This window comes from Trematomus bernacchii, unplaced genomic scaffold, assembly GCF_902827165.1.
Source record: "Trematomus bernacchii unplaced genomic scaffold, fTreBer1.1, whole genome shotgun sequence".
Taxonomy (NCBI): Eukaryota; Metazoa; Chordata; class Actinopteri; order Perciformes; family Nototheniidae; genus Trematomus; species Trematomus bernacchii.
Genome location: NW_022987593.1, coordinates 9,214,541 through 9,232,583, shown reverse-complemented (window position 1 = coordinate 9,232,583; position 18,043 = coordinate 9,214,541). Strand labels below are relative to the sequence as shown.

The 18,043-nt window shown below is 40.6% G+C and overlaps 2 protein-coding genes across 2 annotated transcripts in view; both read right to left on the bottom strand.

The window, feature by feature from the left end:
* The window catches only part of zgc:154142 (uncharacterized protein LOC555481 homolog), a 24,956-nt gene extending 21,143 nt beyond the window's left edge, over positions 1-3,813 (bottom strand). Inside the window, exon 1 of the mRNA XM_034129338.1 lies at positions 3,621-3,813. Coding sequence (XP_033985229.1) covers positions 3,621-3,768 — 148 coding nt within the window. The 5' untranslated portion in view covers positions 3,769-3,813. The remainder of the gene's footprint in view (positions 1-3,620) is intronic.
* A 7,517-nt stretch (positions 3,814-11,330) lies between these two features.
* On the bottom strand, positions 11,331-16,362 carry gprin3 (GPRIN family member 3). The gene is made up of 3 exons (XM_034130346.1): positions 16,341-16,362; positions 13,417-14,392; positions 11,331-13,197 (listed from the first exon to the last, which is right to left on the bottom strand). The coding sequence occupies exons 2-3, from the start codon at positions 14,314-14,316 to the stop codon at positions 11,929-11,931; spliced, it is 2,169 nt and encodes a 722-aa protein (XP_033986237.1). The 5' UTR covers positions 14,317-14,392; positions 16,341-16,362; the 3' UTR covers positions 11,331-11,928.
* Between the last annotated feature and the right edge of the window lie 1,681 nt (positions 16,363-18,043).

Genomic DNA, 18,043 nt, shown 5'->3' with positions numbered 1-18,043 from the left:
ATGGCAGTACAATGTAGCAGCTATGATATATAAAGTGCAAGATAAGATTAAAGTGCTACATAAAGTGCAAGAGGAGATACCCCTGTATAAAAGTGCATTTAGCGGTGATTGCACGTCTGCCTGTTTCTCAACCATTCTTTGAGTTGACCTTTAAAACTATTGAGAGTGGGACAATCCCGTATCTCAGTTGGGAGGCTATTCCACAATGAGCTGCCTTTAACGGAGAGGACATTTTGTCCAAAAGTGGTCCGTCTGCGGTGGACTTCACAGTCTCCTCTGGTTTCTGACCTAGTGCAGCGTCCAGTGTGTTTTTTTTTCGTTTTTTTTTCGGCTGCGTTCTTTCAAATGCTAGCGCACTCGAGCTGGTTTCTCCATTCTTACCTACCCTACCTTTAAGAAAGGTCTAATTTGTTTAAAATGTTGCAAGTTGAATTTAACGGTATTGGATACTTTCTTAATATGTTTCTTAAAAGTCAAGTTCGAGTCCATTATGACTCCAAGATACTTGAAGTGGGGGACTAGTTCTATTTCTGCTCCGTTTAAAAACACATTGGATCCTTCGATTTTGACTGGTCGTTTACTGAACATCATGCATACTGGGTTTTTTGCATTTAACTGTAAGCAAATGTTGTTCAGCCAGTGTTGAACCTTGTCCAAAGCATTTGAGAGACAGGATGAGATAATTTCAGTGTTTTTCTCATGTACAAAGATGACCGCATCATCGGCATACATTTGCACATTCAACTCAGGACATACATTAGGCAAGTCATTAATATACAGAGAAAACAGTAATGGTCCAAGAATGGATGTTTAGCATGTCTATTGTTTACCATGTTCACCATCTTAGTTTACTGTGTTAGCATGCTCACATATGCTAATCACAACTATAAAGCTGTTGGGAAATATCATTTATTTTTGCATGTATTTAATCATAAAATTAAGTACTCGATAATGGCGCTAAATGAAAAGTAAACTATCCTTAAATAAGGCATCATTTATGGAAATCCAGTTGCTAAGATTGTTTTAGTCTGCACCAAAGTGTTGACTGACTTTTTCACATTGCCACACCATAAGCTAGCTTGGCTACAGACGTCATCTTAATGCAATTCCTTATTACACTATAATCAGCACTGCAGGCTAGGGGAAATGTTTACCATGAAATTCTTATAATTAATAGACACCTCATGGTTTCTGCAGTAAAAGTTCAAATCAATTGTGATGCCTTGGTAACAGCATTGATTATACAGGATGTGCTCATAAAGCAGCAGCAGGCTGTCCCGACTCCCTTGTTGGTGCAGCAGCTTCTGTTTGTAGCTCAGCTGTGTTTAAAACTACTGGAATCTTTTTTGTAGTTCAGGCAGAACATAATTGTCAACATAATCACGTTGTTGTTTTGTAAGACAAGCCATCTGTTTTGGCTGGCAGTGACCTTTTTAATGCATTTCATAAAGATATAATTAAACACTCGGAAAATAAAATAAAATAGCCTCCTTACTCCTAATTGCATGCCCTGTCTGTTTAGACTTTTAAAGAAATCAATAAACCTGGAGAAAATGTGTGCGCCCTTCCTTCAATTCATATAGGTTACTGTTTAAACGTCAACTATCATGTGTCCATAGATAATAATAGCCAGTCTCTTATATAAATGACCTTCTTCAGCCAATATAATCAACACTGACAAAACCCTGCCACTTGTCAATCAAAAGAGACTTAAGGTCTAATCTGACAACATGTTTTCAGTGTTGCTCAGTCTCTGAATCATTGGCCTAAGGACACTCTCACTTTAGACTCTTCACTGTCGCTGTGTTGTTTGTTTTTCCTCACAGCTCCAACGCATTCAACTGTGTCTGGCTTCATATGTGTGAACGAGCCACTGAAACCTCTAATACAAACATTTTATTCTAGTTCTTCTTGTTAAACATTACGTCACTGTAATACAGTATTTTTATCTTATTGTGAGGTTACGTGTTATTGCATATTATCTTATCTGAGAGGGACTATGCACTTAAAGGTAGGGTAGGTACGAATGGAGTAGTGATGTGTCGGTCGCGAACAAGCCGATTCTTTTGAACGGCTCTTTGGTACGAACGAGGGGAACCGAGTCGTACTTGGTGAGAGCCGTTCTTTTTATCGTTCAATCGTTGGTCAGCACTCACTGCCTGCCAAAATCCACTCGCCTTTTAAAAAGCTTGATTTTGTTCCCCAAACGTATTCTGTGAAGACCCGCCCCTACTCTGATTGGTAGGTTTCAGCACGAGGAGTGAGATGGGGTGGGTCTTAACGGTCTTAACGGAATACGCGAGAGAGAGAAGTCATAACAAGTGGTACAGGACAGGTAGACGATGTGTTTTTCGGATGAAAAATGAGCCAAACCCGAAAACGCAGCAGCATTTGGATGCACATCAACCAAAACCCAGGCAGTGATAAAGCGCACCATTTGTAAAGGCAAAATATCCTTTAAAGCAGGGTCAACAAATGATCTCCATCGCCACTTAATTATCATTATGACTGGTGATTATTTCACAGATAAACCTAGTAACCCCGCCCCCTTTAAAAAAACGGCTCTTTTGAACGGCTCTTTGAAAGGAACGGAGCCATAAGATCCGGCTCCCTTCAAAGAGCCATAATTCCCATCACTAGAATGGAGAAACCAGCTCGAGTGCGCTAGAATTTGAAAATACACAACCGGAAAAAATCTGCCTCTTCCTTCAGACTTCCTTACAGAGCCCCTCCTCCAACACACACGAACGCGCACATGACCAATGAGGGCACGAGATAAGTTTGTGCAGGAGATGGAAGGCTGACAGGCAGGTAGGCCATCCAGTTATTTTAGCCGGGCTGGCTCAGATGATTGGTCGTGCTTTTTATAGCGCCACGGCTTCCACAGAAATGTTTTTATGTATTTATTGTCAAAGCATTTAATATATTCATTGCTATCGGGATGTTAAGAGCATTCCATGGAATATAACAAAAAGTGTTTCCGAAGTGAATTACCGACCACACCTTTAAGCAAAAAACATAAGAGATAGCAAACATATTGCAGCATGTTTAATTGTATTTAAAGTAAGAATGTTTATCTACTGTAATATTAAGTTAATCAGGGTCCCTCATATGAAAACAAATTGGAGGAATTTACAGGGCAACTTTCGATAAGTTTGCACATAGTTTGAGACTCGGATCAAGATTAATTACTTAGGGAATTAATACTGGGAAGGTTTATTTTAAGAACTGAAAAGCTCATATACAACAGTTAATATGAGAGGGCTTGAATACGTGAACACATCTTAATCACTGTTACAGTCAAGGCAGACTTCTCTAACACAGGACAGCACTTCTTCTATTCTTGCACAAAATAAAAACACTTTCAATGACCTTTGATTAATTTTCAAAAATGTTCAACGCCTTGATTTATCCTCCCTCATATTAACACGCTTTCAAGTATTTCAAGGAACCAAAGTTATTTATATGTGGTTTGTTATGTCAACACAATGTTTCAGTTATTTGATTGATGATGTTACATCTCCAAAATGAATTCAAGAGGGGCATAAACCACAAAATACCTCAGAAACATGCCAGTATTGAAATGAAGTACAATACATATTCTAAGTATACACACTCACCTTCTGTAAGAGTAGTCGAGTTCTTCTCAGTGAAGTAGACGACCACGAGGCCGATGCAGACGCCGGTCATGGCCACGAAAAGAAATATCAGACATTTTTCCAGGGTGCTGCAACCCCTGGACCGACGGCTGCCCTTCTCCTCGTCCATTTTTCCTCACAGTGGAGGAAGATGCAGCAAACTGTGCCTCGTACAACAGATCACCAGCTTATTACCCAAAGTATCTGACAGCACAGATGAACCTTGAGCTCTACAGATGTTTGTGCTGCATGCCAGCCTGAGAGTGGCTGGATGTAAAGAGCCATAAATCAGACATTATCATAACAACCAGTTAATGAGTGTTTATGGAAATGGGTCTTCAATCAAAAAGGTCATCAGGATATCTTTCAAGGGAACTGATTGAAATGGAGGTAAAAGTCACGTGGCACAGAAAACCTGGTTTTAGATGTTCGAACTAATCATTATTCTTCTGGAATATGTCACTAGATCTTATTTTTGTTTAGACGGTAAAGAGTTTTGCATGTTTAAAGATGACAATCCAGAGTGCTGAAGATATAAAGGATAACGAAGATGAACAGTACAATTATTAAACAATGGAATATTTGAAGGCTTGTGAATTATTTTTTAAATCACACTGCAGTTTTTTAATCAACTGCTGTGTCTTCTAATCTTGGTGCTCACTACAGTAGAACAGCCGGGTTTTTTTTTCTTAGCTGTTAGCAGCAAATTCATTATCTTAAAAACTGATGACTGAATGCTTTATTCATTGCATCAACACTCAGTGTGTAATGTAGGCATAGTCAACAGCTGTAAATTACTGAAAAGGCCCTGACCAGAGTTTGTGAGGACCATATTGAAGTATTTAAACTGAGTTAATGTCCTTGGGGGGGCATTGTGCATTTAAGAAACGTGGGGTTTACATTTTCCAATTAAAAACATATATGGTGAGTATTTTATAAGCTTATTGCATTATTTTTAGACTCAACATTTACAATTGAATACTTTCTGGCCGTAAATTAATATATTTTTAAAGGATTCATCATTTGCCAGTTAACCTGGACAATCTGGCATTGTGGAGAGGGGTTTGAAACACTGTTTAGTAATCAATAAAATAGTTAGTGAATAATTGTGTCAATCTGCTGCAGGTATTGTACAGTGGGCTTTCAAAACGTATCCAATGAAAACAGCTTGATGCTGTGGCTGAAAACAACTCTGTAAGTGACGTTAAATTGAGGGCTGGACAACTCAACAGTGAACTTAAACTCACTATTATTATTACACTATTCATTATCCACTGCTAACTAGAAAATGGAATAGCCACTGCAAAAACAAGTGACTGACAGGTAATTAAAAAGGACTAAAATAAATTTAACGTGAACCCGGTCGGCAGAGCTCTGAATAGTTCCTTCATTAGATCTCCAAAATACATTTTTTTATAGAAAGTAAATACAAGAATACAAAATATTTAGAATCTTAATAACTGCAATGTCCATCCAATTAATTCTTTTTACAGATATAAAATAATGATTCTCTCTGACTGTCCAGGGGATGAAAAGAGGGGGATTAACTTCCTCTGCAGTGGTGCAGACAATGCAACAAAAGCACTGAGTTCAGAGGTAATGAGTTTCACAAAGGATCTTCGTCTCGGGGCTGAAACTCCATAGAAAAACACTTGATTGGGTTTTATCAGACTCACTTTGGGTTTATTATAATCTGAAGCATCTTTAAAACTTAATTTTCCCCTAAAGATAAAAATTCCTGTCCATTTTTTCTCAGTGACAAAAGCTGCTGATCTCTCCCCAGAGACGCTTTCTTTAGGCAGTACAATGGCAGAAACCTATTGAAGACACTGTCAATAGCCACAGTGTATTGGTATATGGGTGTATGCTGTTGTGTCTGTGTTATTATCTATCACCTTCCCTTTCTCAGTGAGTTACACCTTTATCAGTTTGTTTTGTATCTTCTCTCGCTCCACCAGGGGACCTATGATTTATGGGCACATCTGTAGCCATAATAAAGCAGTCTCTAATGAAGCCAAGGAAGGTGACCTTCGTGTATATACTGTATGTGTGTGTGTGTGTGTGTGTGTGTGTGTGTGTGTGTGTGTGTGTGTGTGTGTGTGTGTGTGACTGTGTGTTTTTGTCAAACGTGTATCCTGCTCACATGTATGCGCTGTTGTAAAGGTTACGAGGGCATGTGCTCGTGAGCTGAATGGTAAGCAATCAATGATGAGATATAAAATCCTTGATGCATGTACAGTATGTGAGAGAAAACCGAGAGAGGAAGGGAAAGACTACAGACAGACAGAAAAAGGACTAATCAGCCCATGTTTGAGGAAACAAAAGTGGGGGTTCGCTGCAGAAAATAGTTAGACAAAGAAACACACTCACATTGGCTGCACTATAAACAAATGTAGGCCACATATTCCACTGGGAACAGAGCGGCCATCAGGAGCCTCACTCCCAGCTATCTGGCTGATTTAATACCAGCATACAAAAGGGGTGAGGAGCAGTAGCATGATTTTATGGGAAATATCCTGCAGAGTGGAGGCCAGCAGAAGCTTTTAATCACTTCACTGTTACTGGCATCATTATGATATCATCGTCAAAGGCAGAAAGGAGACAGAGAGAAACGTGGGCTTCGAGAGAAAACGGGGAATGGGGAGTTGAAAGGGGGAGGCACAGTGAGAGGAAGAAAACACAGAAGATGAAAAATGTTTTTGAAAAACAGCACAGCAATGCTTGAAGACGGAAAGATGCAAAGTTCCAGTCAGTTTTTCATCTCAGTTTTGAAGCCATGGTTATGCAACTAAATGGCGACACCAGCCATCCCTAATTACCCAATCTCAGACATTTGATCTGTAAATAGTAATTAGCACCAACTCCCATGATAAAAATGTATTTAATATAACCACAAATGATCTGTTAGTGGATTTTATTCCAACGATGGCCTTGTTATGAGCATCTGCAGGGTTTATATTGGAGCTGAAGACGCTAATGTGTTTATGAACAAACTGGGTCACTGCAGGAAGATCTTGCATCCCAATATCAGGACAGCAACTTATCCGTGGGACCTCAATTATAGCTGAAAAATGTGTCTGCTGCCCTGATGCCCTCCAGAATCAGAAGCTGCTCCATAGGCAGTGTTTACACTTTGAAATGTTGCAGTGACATCCAAAATAGTGAATAATGAGTCAAAACAAGATTAGGTCTAATCTTTTCCACTGAAAGTTATCTAATTGGGTATCTAAAAGTACCCTCAAACATGGAGATCTCCAGATTATCACTCAGCTGTGTAAAAGAACAGCCTCTTAGAAACTTGATTTAGGAAAGGATAAAGTCAATTATTTACCCTTATGCACAGATTAAAGTACATTTTAGCAATTACATAAACCCGACAATGCAAAAGACATAGGTAGACATGAGGCATGGTTTCTCTGTACCCTCCATATTTGAAACCACAGATAAACACCAGTTTTTCCATTAAGTTCTTGCACCGCATGTTTCCCAACAGCACGTCTTCTCGAACAGAGTATAGTATCATTAGTTTCAAAATCTCAGCGTGAGTCAAGGGGACCCCGGGCTGTGACAGGGGGCTCCTGCTGCTCCAATCGTCTTTAATTTCATCTTCTGACACAGCCTGGGAGTTTCCTTGCTAAGTGGTAACGCTCGAGAGATTACCATGTTGCTACTAAACTGGGTATCAGTGCTGAGCTGTCATGAAGATATTTATTTAATCACCAAAGTTTCTACAGCACATGAATAGCCAAATGGAAACATGACTGTTCACTTTAATGTTAAGTTATTATGTTTTTTTCAATTTTTGAAGATATAATATAGTGCGCTAATGGAGAGGTGGAGCTACAGTGGATCACTAAGAAATCACTGATGTATGGATCACTGAGGCAAAACACTGGCAGTCAGTTTGTATGCAAAGTAACCTCTGTACTTGTAAAGTGAAAATGTACATCACTGTACATTTGTCTTCTGGCATTCAGTCTGGAGGAAAGCTTCTTTTTTTTCAATGAGTCCTGTGATTGGAATAACATTTATTTTACATGAAAAACAGACGTAAATTCCTCTTATAGAGGCCCTATTATGCACATTCTCAGGTTCATATTTGCATGTTGTGCCTCTACTGTGACATGTCTCCAAGCTTTAATGTTCAAAATGTTTTCTCATACTGCCTGTGCTGCAGCACCTCTTTTCACCCTCTGTCTGAAACCAGAGCCCGGTCTGCTCTGATTGGTTAGCTGGCCGGCTCTGTTGTGATTGGTCAACCGTTGAGAGAGTTGGAGCTCTAGCTAATAGAAGCGCCAGTGTTACATAGTGACGTCACTATGTTACAGAAGTAAACTAAAGATTCCAATGGAGGCGTTTCAGGCAGAGGGGGGAGTGTGTGGGAGAGAAACTCCCTCAGGAGGGGACTTTGGGATTTTAGCCTTTGCAGACTATTCACATACGCAAAGACATAAACCCCCCAAAAAGCATAATAGGGCCTCTCTAATATAATTGACCATGCAGTCTTGTATGGGAACATCATTTTTCAGGGAACAAGCTGCTAATTATTGAACTAAACTCTCCACAATAGAGCAAATCAATACATTTTCAAAAATGTAGCCATTTCGAGCAAAGGACTAACATAATGTTGTTTTTGGTCTTTACAGGATTTGTTTACTATAAACAATGAATCATTCTGTTTTTGACAGACCTGCCTGTTACATTTCCGACTTACAGTAGACAGAAATGTAACAGGCAGGTCTGTCAAAAACAGAATGATTCTGTTGTGTCTCGTCAAATGTGTTAGTTATGTATTTTGTCTGTCATTTCCTGTTTTATTTTGTACTTACCTCTTGTCTTTCATTTCAGACCCTGTTTCTTCCTCGCCCTGTGTGTTTTTCCCGCCATCATCAGCGTCTGCCCCGCCCCTGATTGTTTCCACCTGTTCCCACTCACCTCATGTTTAAATAGTCCTGTCTCTCCCCTGTCCTGTGTCAGTTCGTCTTGTTTGTTTCCCCGAATGGTCGTGCCAAGCCTCTACTCAGAAAGGATCGCTTTCTCTCATGTCAGGTTATGTTATTTTGTTGATTTTTGTAGGCTTAAGTTTTCTCTAAATTCTCCTTTTGTTATGCCTAGTTTTTTCCTCCTTGTGAGCGCTTTTTGTTTATTCCAGCACCTACTCTGTTAAGAGGGATTTCCTGATCATTGGAATTAATAAATACATTTTATTACATTCAAGACTTTGTCTCTGGGTCGTGCATTTGGGTTCATCAGTTTGTATCGAGGTCCTGACAGATTCATTGTTGATAGTAAACAAATCAACAGTACAGTATGCTCCATTAAGAATACACAATGTGCAGCTATGTGGTCTAAGGTATGGGATAATTAAAATACCGAGGGCATGGAGCACAGCCACCGAGGTGAATATTGAAAGCAAGTTGAATAGTGTCCTCTGGTAGATAGAGCAGTGGGAGGTATCGTACATGTCCATTATGCCTTTCAAATCCCTCTCCATGTCCCCCGTCTTTGAAACAAATCTCCCTCTGTGCTAACCGCCGCCTGTGGCCGAATCTAATCTGCACTTCCAAATGCGGCCCGGGCGTAAAGGCACAGTGAGAAAGCGGCTATTAAAGATTGAAACAGAAGCTAATTAAAGCTCGGGTGAAAGAATCTGGTGGCAGAAAGGGACGGAGTGGATGAGTAAAGGAGAAAATGACCTCAGGAGGAGGAGGGAGACACATCAATCTACCTGAGGCTGGATTTATTCAATATGACTCCACAGATTAGTGATGTCAGTTTGGCACACTTCCACCAGCTCTGTAGGTTAACACATGTATTAAATAAGAGTACTTAAAGAGGTCACTTTCAACATTTTCAGCATATCTTTCTGACACAATATGTGAGCAGACAGAATGAGACATCAGTACAATGTCTCAGTATTATCAGTGTCCTCTGATCCTGGTGGATGAAAAAAGGCTTAAAGATTAGGGACTTCAGTCCACGATACTCTTTAGAGGTTGTGACAGAGACTACGAATACAGAGAACTTTTCTCCCATGCTATCACATCCTGATACTAACAGGAAGTGACATGCTTGTTAAGACAATAACAGCAGTCGCTTGAAATCAGCGTTTCACCGAACAGAAGAGTACATTTACTCTGAAAGGAAGTGTTCACCATAAAAAAAATAAAAAAGGGTTTCTGGAAATGTTCCTCAAAATATGAAGTGACTCAGTCAAAGCAAAGCTATATGAAAACAGTGAAAAAACATGACAATGTAATCATCATACTGTTACAGTGAACAATGGCGGCTGGAAATCCCATGACAAGAGCCCTAGTACTAACCTGGAAACTTTAATTAAATTAGATGAGCTCAGACTGAGATTATGTTCAATTACATTTGTATTGGGTCTGGGGATTCACTACATTTTATTAGCAAATCATCTGTTGATTTTCTTTCTTTGGTGAATACATTTATTGTTTGGAGGATGCAACATCAGAAAATGGTTCATCACATTTTCCAGCTCAATTTTAAATTATCAAATGTCGTGTTTTGTAAAACATTCTAAAAATAAAATATTACATTTACTATCATTTAATGACAAGCAACAAAACCCCACATTTGAAAAAAAAAATTGTAACCATCATTGAAAATGTGCCTAAGGATGTCAAAATAGATGCTGTTTGTTTTGGGCCGATTGACTTATTGATCAAATTGTTTCAGCTCTAATTGCACCTTTGTTTGTATTCCACCTTTGTTCGAAGCACTATAAAAATGTATATACATATATGACTGCATATAATACAGTTTGTCTGTTTCCCTCTGCAGCTTTGCAAAATGGGCAAAAGACAATTCTTCTGTTCAATGCAGATAAAACTGCCCATTTCAGACCTTAGGCATAAAATAACTGATTCTCAGGCTTCTTCTCCCTCTCTGACTACGCACTGCTTCCAAATGATATGCTCATAATCTTATCTTAAATTCAGACTTACAGCATGACAAAGCAATACATCTTGTTCTTAGAAAAATGTACAAGATCTAGTCCCTGCTGTCCTTCTCTGACCTATAAAACACTTCTGCAGAAAAGTCTTCTCTGGCTGACTGAACCCTGTACTTGTACATCTTCTGTTCACAAACAAGAAGGCAATGCTAAATGGTGGATTTATGTTAAACTTAAAAGAAAAAGTGTTCCGTCTAGACTTGCATGCATATCTTGGTGTAAATCAAAGGGAAATAGTTAGGAGCAAACTATCCTTTGAACAGACTTCATGCCCTCGAGGGAGATCACAAACTGGCTCATTAAGTTTGACATTAATGTATCAAGAGCCGTCTAAAACCTACGTTACCTCTTCTCTCAGCTGCAGTCTGTCACTCTAATACACCTCCTGTGGACTGTGTGGATTTTCCTGCTGCTTTCACATCCCCTGACACACACACACACACACACACACACACACACACACACACACACACACACACACACACACACACACACACACACACACACACACACACACACACACACACACACACACACACACACACACACACACACACACACACACACACACACACACACACACACACACACACACACACACACACACACACACACACACACACACACACACACACACACACACACACACACACACACACACACACACACACACACACACCATTGGTGCTAAATGAAGAGTTCAAGAGCTCAACTTAGTTTTGTGTTGTTTTAATAGAAAACCAAAGAAGAACAGAGATTAAACAGCGCATGTTTGCATACAGTCCCTTTTTTGCACAACATAATCACTTACTAAAGATAAATGTGCATGAAAGGAAAATACAACAATCTTATAAATATAGGGCCCGAAAGAAACACCTGAAAAACATATACCAAATGCACCAAATGCAATGAGATGTTGGTTATAGTTGCACAAATATTTAGTAATATGTCTACCCTGCGCTCAGTGCCTTTCCCTGTGAAGGTCTGCACTCCACTTTAGGTCACACAATCCTAACTTATACATGCGTTCCTCTATTATTGCCTCTGTTAGTTCAAGTTCTCTCTTTTTATCAATTCTATTTCTATAAAATAAATCTTGGGTTGTTCATAGTATATTTCTATTTTCTACCTTCTTCACAAACATCACAAATAGTTTGACTCTTTATGCTACAACAGTCCAGTCTACTTACTCACTGACCTACTTACAGGGATCGTCGCCTCATTAATGCTTTCACTTGGCATTGCGGAGGACAAACATTTTGACCTCTAGGAAAAAGGGAAGAGTTTGACATTGGCTACCTCTGCGCTTCGCTACTCGAGGACGGAGGAGGAAGGGGGATTCACGCAGCAGTTTGGCCGTCTGACATTTTGCAGCATTGACCTGAAAATGTTCTGCTGCCTCCTTTTGTTCTTCTTGCCGTGTGCCGGCGAGTCCGCACCAGAGACCGACTTCCTGATGGAGGTCTGCACCACCAGTTTCCTCTCTTGCTCCTTGATTTTGCACTGCAAGTGGCTCTGAATGGCAAAACCAAGGGATTCTGGGTCCACCGACGCCCCGTAGACCTCCCAGGTCATGCCCTGTTCATCCCAGACGACATCATGGATGACCTTTTCCCTCAGCTCATCCTCTTCTTTCTTCCTCTCTTGTTCCATCTTCTGTTTGCTTGACTTTGTCTCCTTCTTCGAGGCTTTACCACCAGCTTTAGCCTTCTGTTTCGGACTTGCAGCTTTTACTTTCCTTGGTTCTGGCTTGGATGCTGTTTTTGTTGCTGTTGTTGCTGTTGTTGGCGGGGCTTGAGTTGGCTTGGTTTTCACAGCAGCCTGAGACAGCGCAGCTTTGTTACTGTCAGCAGATCCAGCCTTGGAAGCACCGGCTGTCTCTTGGGTTTTTCCTGATATAAGAGAGGGAGCCTCAGTAGTGGCTGTTTTTGCTGTAGATTTCTGAACACTTGTTTTATTCTGGGAGTTACCGGTCTCTCCTTGCTCCTTGGGGTTGCTGTGTTCAATATTGATCTGATAAACTGGCTGTGTGTTGCAGGGAGCCGAGTCTTTAGGCTTTGCTCCGAGCCTTTTGTCCTGCTGCTGGGACAAAGTTTCTAAAGGAAAAACCACACCGACGTTTTGGTTGGGGCACATCTCCGCCTCAACCGTGAGTCTCTCTGACCTTGGATCAGTAGGTAGAGGACTCATGCTGATCTGATGTATTCCCACACCCCCGTCGGCCTGGTAGACGACAGCCAGGCTCTGCGCCGCCTCCATGGGGACCGCTCCACCGTTGCGAGGCACAGTGAAAGGCAGCAGGCTGGGACTTGTGGACACGGCCTTGCTGCACATATTTGCAACCGCCTGAACCTCCATATCATGAAGCTGCTTAACTGGGGTGGGGAACGGGGATAAAGTCATCGTTGAAGCCTCCTTGAACAGCTTGCTGAGCTGCTGCTGCCCTTCAGAGACAGATGTGTTGATCTGGATGGCTTCCTCCGACGCATCTGCCTTCATGATTTGTGACGCCTGGGGCAGAGTGGAGGAGTCCTTCTGTGAAGATGCTGGATGATGTTTATCTGAGGAGACATGAGGTTTCTTTTCTGGAGGCATGTTCTCTGGATGTGTTGAACTTGAAGTTGCATCAGTACACCTAAGCTCTGCATCCTTGCTCTTAGACTGAGGTGTAGTGGAGCAAAGAAGAGCAGCAGGAGTTTCTATGCTTTGTTTAGCTTTGGTAGTCTCCTTGGGATCATCCAGCGTGGATAAGTCCTTCTGAGAAGACGCTGGTTGATGTTTATCTGAAGAGACTTGTGCTTTCGTTACTGGTGGCAAGTCCTTCTCTGGATGTGATGAACTTGAAGTCTTATCAGTACACCTAACCTCTACATCATTGCTCTTAGACGGAGGTGTAGTTGAGCAATGAGAAGCTGCAGTAGTTTCTATGCGTTGTTGAGCTTTGGGAGTCTCCTTCGGACTGACAGAGCTTTGTGAGCTGCTACACATGTGATCCGGCTCTTGAAGTTTTTGTGGTACAGCTGTGTCCTTATTTTTTGGAGCTGTACTGCTCCCTTTATTATCGTGTTGTAGTTCAGATGCTGTATGCCTTAATTCACAGGGGTTGTTGAGATTTGTATTACTTGCAGGTACATTTTTATTACTGTCCTCTCGTGAGGAGGATGCCAACTTTGTACATTCCTCCTCTGCTGCACTCGGCCCCTTTATTCTGCAATCATTGTTCTGCATGTCGATCTTTGAGGCTGTTAGAGCTGTATCTGCCTTACAGATATCCTTTTTATCAGCCTGGCTAAACATTTTAATATTAGCGTTTGAATCCCTCTGGTCTCGTCCTGCTTCACCCACACTTTGGCTTGTTAGAGACAGGTCTTGCATCTGTTGATCTCCTCCTGTCACAGGTTCTGTCTTCGTCTGGTTTCCATTAGTCGGTACTGGTTTGTCTGACACAGCGCTGCAGACTGGCTCTCCTCCCTTTGAAGCAGTTTTGGGGATTTGTGTGATATCGGGAGCAGCAGTCAGAGATGAGTTATCCTGAGTGTGATCGGGAGATGTGAGGGTTGTTTTTGGACAAACCTGAGAGAGTTGGAGGTTGGGCTCGTTCACCCAGTTGGCATTCGGCTCCTTATTGCCCAGCGTGTCTATCACAGCCAGCTGAGGCACCATCTGGACTGTCACTGTCCTTTTTGGGTTGGTTCCCATGCTGGATTCACTGTTTCAGTCTTTAAATATTGTTGTAATCCAAAGATGAAAACAGATGGGGCCTTTGTGTAAGTCCCTAAAGGAGGAAAATAGAAATTGGCTTAGTTTGGTTTTAAATGTTTGAGATAAAAACACGTATCAGACCAGACTCACATGGAAGTCCAGGCCAAGATTATGTAAGCATTAGGTAAAATGCAGTCCAGGTCCCAGGTCCACTAACACACATTCAAATAATCATTGTTTGAATAAAGGCAAAGGACCGGAACAATCAATTTCTCTAATTCAACTACTGCTTGGAATTAAGATGAATGTACTGTAGTGTGTTTTTCCTCTTAAAGTTGCTTGTGAACTTCAATCAAAGTATGATTCAAATTATTATATAAACCATTTTAGTTTGAATGTCTTATACACTGAAATTGGAGATTTATTTTCTTGCATTTCCTGCAGAAATCCATGGGTTCAATTGAGACAATAAATGGACAACTGTACAGCATTCCCTGTCAGGAACTCTTTTATTTGAGGCTCTTATAAGTGGTTTACTATAAAAGCCAGCACAACACTAGTGAAATGGTTTCAGGTTCAATTCTATTTCAATTGAGGAGAAAGCCAATTGTACAACTAATACAAAACATAATTACTTGGGGTTATCCTGAAGAAGTGTGCAGAAAATCTTATCTCTCTTATCTTATCTTATTCCTAAATTCATAATTGATGCGTTTGCTTATCACACAGTTCTCATCTAAATATTGAATAAATACCGATAATAATCAGTGCTACAGTGCAAGGAGTGCCAGTATAACAAAGCTGGTCAAAACCCTTCTTTATGCTCACAAAAGGGAGTCCTCTGATCTTGTTGTTGGATCAGTTAAATTGTTCACTACTGTGTTCTTTTATAGATTGCATAGCCCTGTTAACATCAAGTGTAAATCAATGATTATTTGAAATTATATGAGAATTTAGACACACCTAAAGAGTTGCTGGAAACAGTTGAACTCCTCTTTTCTCTCAGGTCACATTAAGTGAAGCATAAACAGAAAAGGTTTGAACGCTTAGAATAATGTGTATTTGATCTTATAATCAATATAGTACTTAGCATTTGACTTTCACAAATCTCTTGATCCCAGACCTGATGAGTGACTTCAGCTCAGTCTGTCTCCTAAAGTGTAAAAGCGTCTGAGCCACTTCAACTGATGTGCCAGCACTCAGCAAACATCTGAAGTATCCGATAGTTTGGAGTCCGGCAAAATAATTGCAAGGTGAGCGAGCCTTCCTTTAATCAGACAAAACCATCAATAGGCTTCATACAAAAAGGAGAAAGAACCACCATTGATAATTCACTGTTCCACAGGGAGCAAGTTGGCTATCTCCATTTCAGTGACATTACTGATGATGATCCATACTGCATAATGTGAAACTCATCTCAGTGAAAGTAAGGTTAAACCCAGCCTTGTCTTTTAGGTTATTCCTATACTCCCAAAAACAAGCATCGTCACAAGTCTACACTACAACAAACATTATGTATTTACAGATCTGGTCACATTCATTTCTAGATAACCAAATAATAAATAAAAATCTATCTCTTGATGTACGAAAAATAATAATTTGTAACTTGAATAAAACACCTGCTGTGCTGGGTCCTGTGCAGGTGTAGCTCATTAGTGCTCTCCCACTATGCATCTGCATGTCTGTTTTCAAAGTGCAAATATTTGTGGGGAGCATAAATCCTGTGTGTTTATTCAACAGTTAAAACGCCCCGGTGTATTTAGCCTGCAGCAGTTTAGGAATAACAGAAAGTGTGTGCTGAATGTGAAATCGAGGTACATAAATTAAAGTGCTGCACACGACCACTCGGGCCAATTAAGATCTATGTCATGTACTGTAGCCCAAATCTAGAGTCCTGTCCCAGCCCAATATCATAGAGGCCACTGATATATGCTGAGCTGATATGATATGACCTTGCGGACAATTTATACATCTGATACGCATGAAACCCGTGTAATGAGAAGAGGAGGGGGGCTTCTTACCTTGAGAGACGCTGTATGTCCCGCTCGCTCCTTTTGGGGGTGCGTCCGTGCCAGTGAGATGAGGCAAAACCTAAACCCTAAAAATGAATATGGAAAAGCAGCCCTGTTGTCGGTGACACCAAGCCACGCCTTCCACCACGATATTAGATGTATCGATCTTCCACACCGAAGCGTAAAAATTCACCCCCCTGTCTGCCCGTGCGCAATGAGTCACCGCCGTCCGACCGAGGGATGCTCTTGTTGCGTAGGGGGGAAAAGTGCACCCTTTTCAAAATGGACCTCTCATGGTGTGTGACTGAAGAGGTCCAGCGCAGGAGACGTGGTGCAGCAGAGTGAACCTATGAATGGATGAATGGGGGGGTGAGGGTGGAGGCAGTGCTGTATCAGCCGCAGGCATCCAGCCACTTGCACTTGAAATTGATTACTCTTAGATCCAGGCAGCATGGTTTTGCAGCCTGTTACATTATATAGATAGAGGATATGTTTTTTGAATTATTCCCATATGAATTTGCAACTCATTCTCTTCAATCTGCATCACTTTGCACTGCAGTGAGTTTGAAAGTGTAAAGATGTATTGGGTGTAAACAGATTGAAGACACTGGACTAAGGTTATTTGAAACACATGGATTGTTTTCCTTTGTGGATGACAAAGCTTTGAAAAAGGTTTTATGAGGATAAAAAGATTGCAAAAATACATTTAACCAAGATGATAAAATAAACATGTAGGTTTCAATAAATAATTCCCAAAACAAATCTGGTAATGACTTTAAATCCTGTTGTAGATAAGTTTTAGTGGAATAATATATTTGAATTTCCTTTTTCACCAAACCAAAGAAAGTGTGTCTCTCTATCATCACTTTCTACCATATATCCTGGAAAGTAATGGTTTCTCATCAGGTTTGCAGTGTGAGTGATTGAGACTACATTTGACATACTTGTACAAAAGAACACCTGCATTGGTTTTCTGTTTGTTTGGTCCTCCTGTCAACCATGTCATCCTGGTGGCACCCAAAGGACGAGTCCCTGCGGGTGAAGAAGAGACACACAAACAAATTCAAAATCTGATACATTTCAATTTTAGTATTTTTCAGTTATATTTGTGATACAATAACATTGACCTTCTGTCAAGTCATCAGTGCATTATTAACTGATATCAATATCAGCATTACTGGCTACCTGCTTGGACTGCAGGCTCTTATTATAAGTGGTTACTTTGTTCCTTAATGTTTAAAAATAGCCTGGACCTGAGATAGGAGCTCCTCTTGAAATGCAGTAATTGTATGGGATAGACCTCTTGCGTTTAAAAAGCCCAGAGGGACTGATTAGGTGAGAAGGTAGACTCTGAATTAATTACAGTGGAGTGCACCATTGGTGAGTGACTCAGGACATACTGTAGGAAATGCTGAGAGGCCAGACTTGCTGCTTCAGGCTGACGACAGCCTGTTTGGAATATAGGACACAGTTGGTGAGAAGAAATGTAATTTATTGATAAGGCAATATGTCTGCAACCATTTTGTATATGGCCAAGATATGATGATACAAAATGTGTAAAACTCCCTATTAATGGAATCTGTGTGGAATACTGGAGACATAAAGGCAAATAATTGGTCTATATTTTAGTAGACTATTAACTTAATCCTGACACTGTCAATTGGTGGATCTAGCATCATCTTGTGGTTGAATTTGGAAAGGCAAATTATTGG

What these genes read in the sequence shown, in the direction of transcription:
- gprin3 (XM_034130346.1), bottom strand. Translation starts at nt 14,316, where the DNA reads ATGGGAACCAACCCAAAAAGGACAGTGACAGTCCAGATGGTGCCTCAG. An exon ending in ACTTGCCACCAGTAACGAAA is followed by an intron (nt 13,198 to 13,416) that starts GCACAAGTCTCT and finishes CCTCCAGAAAAG; the next exon opens with AAACCTCATGTCTCCTCAGA.